The sequence below is a fragment of the Carassius carassius genome, chromosome 49, assembly GCF_963082965.1.
Source record: "Carassius carassius chromosome 49, fCarCar2.1, whole genome shotgun sequence".
In the NCBI taxonomy this organism is placed as follows: domain Eukaryota; kingdom Metazoa; phylum Chordata; class Actinopteri; order Cypriniformes; family Cyprinidae; genus Carassius; species Carassius carassius.
The window spans coordinates 11390563-11400717 of NC_081803.1; the positions used below are offsets into that span (position 1 = coordinate 11390563).

At 38.6% G+C, this 10155-nt stretch overlaps 1 protein-coding gene across 1 annotated transcript in view; it reads left to right on the forward strand.

The window, feature by feature from the left end:
* The window catches only part of LOC132132100 (coxsackievirus and adenovirus receptor homolog), a 46255-nt gene extending 38324 nt beyond the window's left edge, over positions 1-7931 (forward strand). Inside the window, exons 4-7 of the mRNA XM_059544355.1 lie at positions 2824-2979; positions 3100-3222; positions 3408-3546; positions 6493-7931. Coding sequence (XP_059400338.1) covers positions 2824-2979; positions 3100-3222; positions 3408-3546; positions 6493-6766 — 692 coding nt within the window. The 3' untranslated portion in view covers positions 6767-7931. The remainder of the gene's footprint in view (positions 1-2823; positions 2980-3099; positions 3223-3407; positions 3547-6492) is intronic.
* The last annotated feature ends 2224 nt before the right edge of the window (positions 7932-10155 follow it).

A 10155-nucleotide genomic window follows, 5' to 3' on the forward strand; every position in this document is an offset into this window, starting at 1 on the left:
TAATGATCCTAAAAATTCAACTTTGCATCACAGAAATAAATGATAATTTAAAGTATAATAAATTTAAAAACAATTATTTTAAATTGTAATAATATATCACAATATTTCATTTTTTTCTGTATTTTTGATCAAATAAATGCAGGCTTGATGAGCAGAAGAAACTTCTTTCAAAAACATTAAAAATAGTAATGTTTCCAAACTTTTGTACTGTATATAAACGCAACCGTTTACTTTCACTTAAGAAATAACTGACAGTTTTTTCGAGCATTATTTCCAAGGTGGATATTTTGACATATTTTGTATGTATTTGTCGGCACAAGAGCAAAAATAAACAAATTCGATGTTCAAGTGTTTTGAGACGCCTTTCTCTCCGTGAGCCCTGAACACCAGAACACCGCGAGTACTGAATTGGGCTCTTTCACATCTTTTTGTTTGTTCAAACTGTGATTTGTATTTGTTCGTTTAGGTGCAGGAGGGACTTCGAGGAGAACTCAGAAGAGAGCTCGGTTCAGTGTCGCTGTCTGTGATACGCGGCTCTCAATCTCTCTCGTGCGCACCGAACACAGCGCGCGAGTAACCAGCTACTCTGTTCAGCTTTTCCGCGTCTTGTTTTTGGATGCTTTAATGTTTAAATCGACAAGCGGTAAGGCTTAAAAACACGTGAAAAAGATAAGCTTTCGTGACGATGCGCAGCAGTGGCCGATCAACTGTCCTGAGCATCTTTTTAGGCTGGCCTCAGCCAGTTGGTTATATGAAATATCAAGGTGAAGGTCATCATAGCTTGCTTAAAGTAGACCCAGCTCCCAACCCAACTTTGAGAATAGATTAACAGCGATATTTTTTTTTATCGCCCGATAAGAGTCTCACGTTAATGCAGCACGTTAACGCATATATATATATATATATATAAAAACATTTTTTTTTTTCAATAATTTCTAGTGCAAAAAATAATTAAATGGTTGTTTTACAAAATTGCAAGTTCGTTTTAAGTCTGGCGTGTTTTGTTGGTAGTTGAGCAAAGATGCCAATGTGCGAACCGTTGTCCCATTAATTTGTACAGTAAATTGGTTTTCATTGGAATGTTTTACAATTTTAAATTAAACGTGTCTCATCAGAACTTATTTCCCAGATTGAATGAACAGAGAAGCTCTTTACAACATTTTGTTGATGCCGTCAATATTTACAAATTACATGATTCTTCAAGATTGTTAATTTGGGGTGAACTATCTAGCATTCAAGGTGGAAAAAGTAAATTCATCTTTTCTCAGACAGCAGAAAATAAGTGCTTGAACTTTTTCTTTTCACGCCTTTATGCCTCTGGAGTTGCATCAGGCAGTTTGACTTTTTCATTCTTGTTTTTCTTCTCGCCTTTGTTATGACCAGTCAAGTGTGATCTCCTCAGAATACCGACATGCTTGCCGTGGTCACTGCTCAGCTGTAAAACAACTTCAACTTATATAAAGTAATGTCAAATAGTAAAAAAAGTGTCTTTCTCAAAATAACATATAGGGATTTTAGTGCAGATGTGTGCGTTGGTTTAATCACGTGCATTAGTCTGTCTACATCTTTATTTCTCCCGCCCACCTGTCCATCACCACGCATTTAATTTCTCTGTTAGAGGAAGCTGCAGGGCTCTGACCCCTCATCCTATTAAATTGCTGTTCAGTCCTGCCTGCTGTTAATCCTCAGGTCTCTAAGCCTCTGTTCCAGCAGCCCCAGAGATCTGTTTTTAAAGCTTCAATTATCAAACGGGGATGTCGATAGAGACTTGAATGCCAACACCCTGCCCAATGTTGGGAGGAATCACAGAGAGCGACCATTGACATTCCTGTGTCTGTTTTGCCCCCTGTCTCTTTATTTGTGTGGACTCTGTCTCCCTTTAGTTCTTTATTTTCAGCATCCCCATGTGGGGCTCTGTATCTGTCTCCTCCTCTTGGTTTTAATTTGGAGTTTTGTTTGCCTTTGAATTCTCATGTCATCTCCTGCCAAGCAAGGAAGGGGTCTGTTTGTGCAGGCTTTGGTTTCTACACTGAGCTCCCTATCTTCTCCACCCTTCCCCCACCCAATCTTTAACGCATCTTTCCACATCTCCCTCCCGCCTTATATGCATAGATTTCACCCACTTCCCCTGCTGTTTTTAATGCATATATCTTTATAAAAAACATGCCTTCTCTCTTACAAATATCCAGCCACTTTCCCACCCTCTTTTGTTCGCTCTTTTATCTCAAAAAATGTTGACATCTGTGCTCTGATTTTAATTAAACTGATTGACAGCACCTGTAATAGCAGCAGCAGTAACCATTACCATGATCATGGCTTCCTATGCTGTGATTAGTTATAATGCAGCAGCGAGAATGAATATGGGTGGAGTGTGAAAGAAGGGCCTCGAGGAAGCCATGATACACCATATGTGAGATGGGATATTTGAGCTTTTAGTGGGTCAGAAAGGGAAATTATGATATTTTCTACTTGAGATATTTGCCTAAACTTATGGTCTCATGCATAAAACATTGCTATACTAATAGCTCATTCATACTGCATAGTCCTTTATACATAAGTTAGTATATACTTTGTACATATGTTTGCATGATATCTTGTAACTATAAATGATTATTCAATATCAACTTTTGATATACTTGTGCTTCATAATAATAATAATAATAATAATAATAATAATAATAATAAAATCTTTCATGGACAGTTTCACCATGCGATTGGAGCGATTTATAGTGCTGCCTGATAAGTCCGCAAATTGTCATGTGGAATAGCTCCAACCAAACTGCTGGTCCTTTTAGTCTCATCTTCCTGTTTCCTTTCCCACAGTGCGCCCCTCTAAACCCAGATGTTATGCAGAGGGTCAGACTTATGCGGGGAAAGATATGGTGTTGAGGTGTAGCTCTGTGGAGGGCACACAACCACTGCAGTACATTTGGGAAAGAACCACAGGCAATAAACTACTGCCGCCCCTGGCAGTCCCGGGTAAGTTCCTTAGACTCCTGTACCTTGAAAGATTTTTTTTATTTTTTATTTTTTTGATAAGCTATCATAGCTGTCAGATGCCTCAGTTAAAATGAAGAATCTGTCTGCTGCTGTGCACAGATCCAGTCGGGGGCACCATGAGTCTGAGAAACGCAACCGAGGCAGCTTCAGGGACGTACAAATGTATTGCTAAAAACCGTGTTGGAACAGAAGAGTGTTTGGTGGAGGTCAATATCACACAACGTGAGTCTTCATAAGCCTGCCTGATTCCTCTTTAAATATTAAAATAGCAAAGTCTGAGTTTCAGTCTGCATCCAAGGTGGTGTATCCCTCATTATCTTATTACAGTGATGTGGTGAAAGGGCTTATGGGTAATGTCTTTGACTCTAAACTTGTTCATCTCAAAGTCTCTCTCTGTCCCTTTGCAGCTCCTAACAATGCCGGCACCATCGCAGCTGTAGTAATCTGCATTTTACTGTTTCTCATTCTCCTCGCACTCCTCCTCTTCTGCTTCTGCCGTGCCCGCAACAAGAAGAAGTACGAGAAGGAGATTGCCTATGAGATCAGGTACTACACTCACACTAATACTTTTAGGCATGTGTATATGAACCTTTTCCAACAAGACCCTAATTAATTGTATAAATGAGAAGTTCTTTAGAAAAACACCTGTTAGTGTAATTCACCCTGACACACACTAAATTATTAGAACACTTGCTTCTCCCAACTGACATACTGTCTGGAGACAACGGTCTTCAGCCTAATAACGAAAGGAACAAGAATGAAGGAGAGAGGGAGCTCTTGACCCAGATCCCATTTGGTACATCACTGTCCCTTTGTCTGTGTGATTCAGTCAGTTTCTTCATCCAATCACATGCCTCCTGTATGCTCACTGATGACAAAACAAAGCTGATGGCCAGTGAAACTGACTAGTGATGCTGTCACTCTTCCCCCTTTTCCCTTCAAATGAAAGGCTGGTGTAATCAGTTCTGTGTGTTTGTTTTTTCAGTTGATTCCTGCTCTGTCAGTGTCTCCCCCCTCTGTCCCTCTCTCGCTTCCCCGACCTATTGAAATGGCATTCCTCTCTGTGAAGGGGGTCAGGCCCTGTATTAGGCCCCCCTTGGACCCCAGAGCTGGACACTCTGTCTGGGAGTCATGCGCTGCCTCACATAGGCCATGACAAAAGAGGATTATCCAAATAAGCCAGCTTCTCTTAGAGGAGACCCCGCTGTCTCGCTCTTGTTTGCTGTGTTCTGTGTTATAATGGATTATTGCTGCTGAATGCATGTTAATTTGGAGGATGGGTGATGACCAGGGCCAATGGGCTACACTGGAAATCCATAGTCTTATTCAGCCAATCTGAGACCTGAGTTGCAAAGCACCAAAACAGACCAAATAAATCTTGACTCAGCTGCAATTCTAGCCTTATTGAGCCCATTCCTGCCTGTCAGAGTTTTATTGTGGTGAAGAGTGAGATGATTTTTTTTATTTATTTATTTTATTATTATTATTTTTTTATTGACCTGTCATTATACAGTCTGAAGTTTGAATCGACTTCATGAACCATGCTTTCAAACGTTTTTCAGTGATATTTAGCTTGTTTTTTGGTTTGGAAATGGCCTAGTTATGTTGCTTTATTTACTTGCTTGGCAGTCTTTTTTTTTTTTTTTTTAAATATTTAAGTTTGTTTTTTGGGGTTAGTATTTTTTAGGGGTGTCCCCGATTTTCATAGTCGAACCGGAATTTTGGAATCTTGCTGATATTTCCCTGATAGTCAAAGCATATGTTTGGGGGCGGGGCAAAATACATTACCAAGAGTCAAGTCAGACATTCGACTAACATAATTACTAATGTTAACACAGAGGGAAAATGTGTAATGAACACCTTGCAGATATAAACGGGGTAAATAATGTTTTATGTTTTGATTAACAGATAGCTAAGACTTAACGTCGGCGAAACCATAACAATTAACTTTATAATGAGAGCACTATTGTAAAAATAAAAAAATAATAAAAATAAAAATAATGTTAGCCTAAAACGTTAGCAGTTAATGTTCTGCATTTCTGCTTTGAGCTGCGTGAACTGAAGATGACCAGTAGCCTAGAGTGACTCATTTGATAGCAAGTTTTTAATCAATGGGATTCAACTCATAATTTCATGTAGAACACGCTTCGTTATTTATACAACATAACGTTAAAATTAAGACTTAAAGGCTATTTGCAAAAAGGGCCCGAATGTACATGAATGTATCTGCGGGGCTCTGAATGCGAACTCCTTTTGTGGACGCGTTCTTCACGAAACAGTGTGCAGAAACACGGCAGCTAAACTCTAAAAATCCACAGCGTTTTGGTATAATGGTCTTCTCATAATAGTATGTATATAACAAGTCCCAGTCATAGTTATTAATATTCTGCATTGTAGTTTGCAGCGCTGTGCGCTGAAGAGATATCACGTAATACTACAATGAAGTGCTAGACTCAAAACCAAATGCATCTTGTATCAGGTAAATAATATTTCCACGACCCTGTCTTGACCTGGTCACACTTGTAAAAGAGGTTTTAACCTCAATGTGACTTTCCTGTTTAAAAAAAAGGTTAAGATATATACAGTGGCTGAAATGTTTTGAAATCACTTGTACCCTACCTGTTCGAAAAAATCCAGTCTCTGCCTGTGTCAGTTTGAGTCTTGGTAAAGTTTGAAATCCCTGCCGCCAAGATGCTCCTCTGTCGGTCATGGATTATGGAAAGTGAAACATAAATCTATATGGGTGGTTGGATTTATTCACGCACTTTGAAATATTAATTTGAAGCTTCTTTCTTTTCAGATTCTTACAGCTTTATCATAATAGACTGTATATTAACTTATTGGGATAAAACCAGTAGTTCTATGTGAAATCAGACATTTGAGCTCCCCCATATAGTCAAAAGGGCATAATCAATAACACCCCATGAATATTCGACTGTTAGATTGGTAGTCGAATTAGGCTCCTCGAATCAAAGCATCGATTCGATGACTATTCAGGTTTTTTTTTTTAACACTTTTATTCAGCAAGGATGCATTAAATTAATAAAAAATTTATTTTGATACTGTTCTTTAAACTCTTCATCCAAAAAAAGAATATTTTTTTCATTTTTAAAATAATGAAATGCAACCTTGGTGAACATAAGCGATTTTTAAAAAAAATAAAATAAACTTTTGAACAGTAGTGTATTAAAAAAAACTTCATAAATCAAAGTAATTTGGAGCACCAACAAAGTTATGTGATGTGTTTACAGTTTTCTTTTTTGGTTGTTTCTGCATGTTAGTTAATGTAATAGAATATATTATATAACCTATGTAGATATGATGTAATTTGAACTTTTTAGGTACATTAAAGACATTAAAATGTCAAAAATCTTTCAACCTTTCTTTAATAAATGTAATTTTTAATAAATGCAGAAGTAAATCTTATGGACTCCCCTCATAGGTTTTGATTGAACACTTTTTTTTCTTCTTCTTTTCCCCTTCCTCCTACAGAGAGGATGTCCCTCCTCCAAAGAGTCGTGTTTCTACCGCACGCAGTTTCACCAGCGTGGGCAGCCAGCGCTCCTCTCTGGGCTCCATGTCTCCTTCTAACCTGCACGAGTACACCAAGACCCAGTATGACAAGATACCCTCTGATGAGTACGAGAAGCCCCCTAGTCAAGCCCCTATTCCCACACCCAGCAGAATGGCCGGCCCCAACCTGAGCCGCATGGGGGCCATCGCTGTCATGGTCCCTGCCCAGAACAGGGATGGTTCCATTGTGTAAAGCTGAACTGGGATCATTCTCCACACATTTTGACTGTCACTATTTTATTCATTGTTCTAGTGGGATTTGTGAAGGAGCAAATAAAGGTCTCTGCAGAGATCGCAGTGAGTTGAACTCAGCTTGTACCATCTCTGATAATACAATTTGACTTACAAACCTTCAACAGATGTTAACAAAAACTTTATTCAATGGGATGTGGAAAGGTGACTTATTCGCCTGCTATTGTTTTGTTTTTTTTTAAATAGAGGGCCCTATAGAATATAAGACACTTGAATTGTTTTCCTATTAAGTGTTCTCCAGAGATTAAATTAAACCCATTGAACTAATTGAATTGCATGTAGTACTACCTATAGCTCTTGGTTTTAGATGAGAACCCTCAAGCTATTTGTGATTCTTTTTGCTGATTTTATCAATTTGCATCATTTTAACATTTTTAGGCACCTTTAAACCACTTATCTATGACAGTTATTATCTCTTTATGCTACAAAAGCCTGGAAACATTTACTCAAAGGTCTGTGGAAAATATGTGGGTTGGTTTTGGTTTCTGGATGATATTGTTTTTAAAAAAGATAAGAGTTTGTTTAGATTTAAAATGTACATGTGATGTGTATATATGAACATGAGATTGTTTTATCTGAAAATGAACTAATACTGGAACTCGTAACCTGCTTTGAATTTATTATTTTTTTGGACCATTTGGCAGTTGTAAACCCCCATCAATACGTGTCGGAGTGATTCGTGTTCAAGTCTCTGATTTGTTGTCTGCTTATAGATTTTTAAAAGTCTTTTGAATGTTTATGAATATTGTATTGATTAGGATTAGTCTTAACACTCTCAAGTCACCATATCAACCACCGTGAGTGTCATCATTCTTGAGGAAATAGTGTTTCTTGTCATTTGGGTTACTGTGTGTCATCCCGCAGGGTCACCCTAATGTTCACACTGTGCCTTTTTTAACTTTGGGTGTAATGAGTTGGTGTCGCTGGTGGGTCCATGTCAGCAGTAAATAACACATGAATGATTACAAAACAATCATAATTTGCATAATACATTTTGATTGATATGCTGCGTGTCTGTTGTACACAAATAGCAGCCTTTTCATGATCTGCTTGTCTTTTGACCAGGGTTCCAATTGAATGTGTAAATATATTTACTGTAATGTTGGGTGTGATTGATTGCATTTGTCTTTACGGCTGTTGGCACTCAAGCTATGAATATGATCAAGGACAAGAGGATGATCAGGCTAATCATACACAGTCTGGCTAAGGTATTATTAACATTTATTATACATATGTTGTCATTACCCAAAAGCACGTGCACTTGTAATTTCCCTGGCTTTTATTTATTAAGCTTGTAAGGTGCAGTTACAGGATCAGTTTATCTTGTTTAAACATGGAGGCTTATGCCAGTGTAAACAAGGAAAGCTGATCTTTGATCAGCAAACCTAAACTGCTGTGTGATTCGACTTTCTTGAACAAAATCATCTGTTTTCTTTTTGGAAGCTGATCTTTGATCAGCAAACCTTAACTGCTGTGTGATTCGACTTTCTTGAACCAAATCATCTGTTTTCTTTTTGGCTGGAGCCCAGTTGGTATTTCATTACAGTAGAGGTTAGGCCGGTTCTCTGTACAGTGCCATTTAAAGAGATGGATAAAAAAGTTTTCTTTAAAAAAACTGTGTACTAATATTACATTAACTTTTTTCTTCCTGTATTTTTGGTTTGCACATCATGTATAAACCTCATTTTATTTTTGTTTGCTTTTTGTGATGTATTTTTGAATAAAAATGAAACAATTGTTCTATACACTTTCACTGAGATATTCACTCATTCCCTCCTCTTCCCTCCCCTCCTCTGCTCTCCGCTGGCTACAGTCAGTACTGTCACTTTTCAGAGTGATTAATTTTAATCTCCCATTGGTTTCCACCTCTAACTCTAGGTGAGGCCATTCTCTCACCGTCTAATGACCACAATTAATCAATGACGCGCAAAAGCACCGGCGGCTTTGCTGACCAAAAACAACGGATCCTGAAGCGATGGTGGTTTGTGTGCGAGTGAAACACTCGTATGGATTTATGGATTTGTGCCCTTGAGGGTGCTTCATAAAACATGCTCCCAAAAGCAGTCAGCCGAGTCATTGCAAATGAAAAAAAAAAAATTACTTGCTTCCCTTAGATTAGACTAGGGTCAAATAATGGGCATTTAAATGACTTGTGTGTGTTTAAAAGAAACAGCTAGTAATACATTTATGGTTGCAAAAAATTATTTGCAGTGCATAACTGAGTGTAACTCTTAAAGGTCTCGTTCTTCGTGATCCCATGTTTTAAACTTTAGTTAGTGTGTAATGTTGTTAGAGTATACATAATATCTGTAAAATTATAAAGCTCAAAGTTCAATGCCAAGCGAGACATTTTATTTAACAGAATTCGCCTACAACGAACGACCAGTTTGGACTACATCCCTCTAGTTCCTGCAGTAATGACGTCACTAAAACAGTTTTTTGACTAACCTCCGCCCACAGGAATACACAAAAAGGGGGCGTGGTCTTGTTGCGCTCTCACGGAGAAGAAGAAAAAGCTGCGTTTGAAGAGTGTGTTTGTCGCCATGTCGTTGAAACGCTGTTATTTTCATCTCTGAGTCCAATCATCTTTGTTTGGCGTTCCCAGGGACGCTTTACGTAGAGATCAATGGTTACAATTTATGTTTAACTCGGTTCCCGAAAATTATATTCCACATGTAAAACTATGTGCAGCACATTTTGCTGAGGACAGCGATCTTCCTCAGTCTCAATCAGTTTAATGTCGGATTCGCACAAAGATTATTCTTGAAAGATGGAGCAGTTCCCTCTTTGTCTGGAGAAGGCGTTGTTTATGGACCACAACCAGTAAGTGTATTTTATTATTTAAGTTTGTGCATTTAACAGTTTCTGTAACTTATTACACAAATGGCAACGCTGTTTAGCTTTGTTAACTAGATGTAAGGGCTGTGCAAAAAGTCGAACGCGATTTTCATGCGCATCTCGTCAGTAAAGGCGTTCTGTGATTAGAAGTATCTCCAGCACGTGCGTTCAGATCAGGGTTGCCAGGTTTTCAAAACAAATCCTGCCCACTCAAAACTCGTTTCCATGAGGGCCGCGTGCGCTAATCTGCTGTCGAATCGAGAAGGGTCTGGCTGCAGACTTGAAGAGTTGTGACGTTCGCGAACGAACCGATTCTTTTGAACGGCTCATAAACATGAACGATGGGAGCCGAGTCGCGGATGGAGGGGAGCCGTTCTTTCTGTCGTTCTTTTTTCCTATGCGTGTTTCACACAGATGCACACAAATGAGCTCCTCCGCGAGACAGAACAGTTATAGGGGGAGGGGCGCACCCAGCGCAGGCCAACCCTTTAT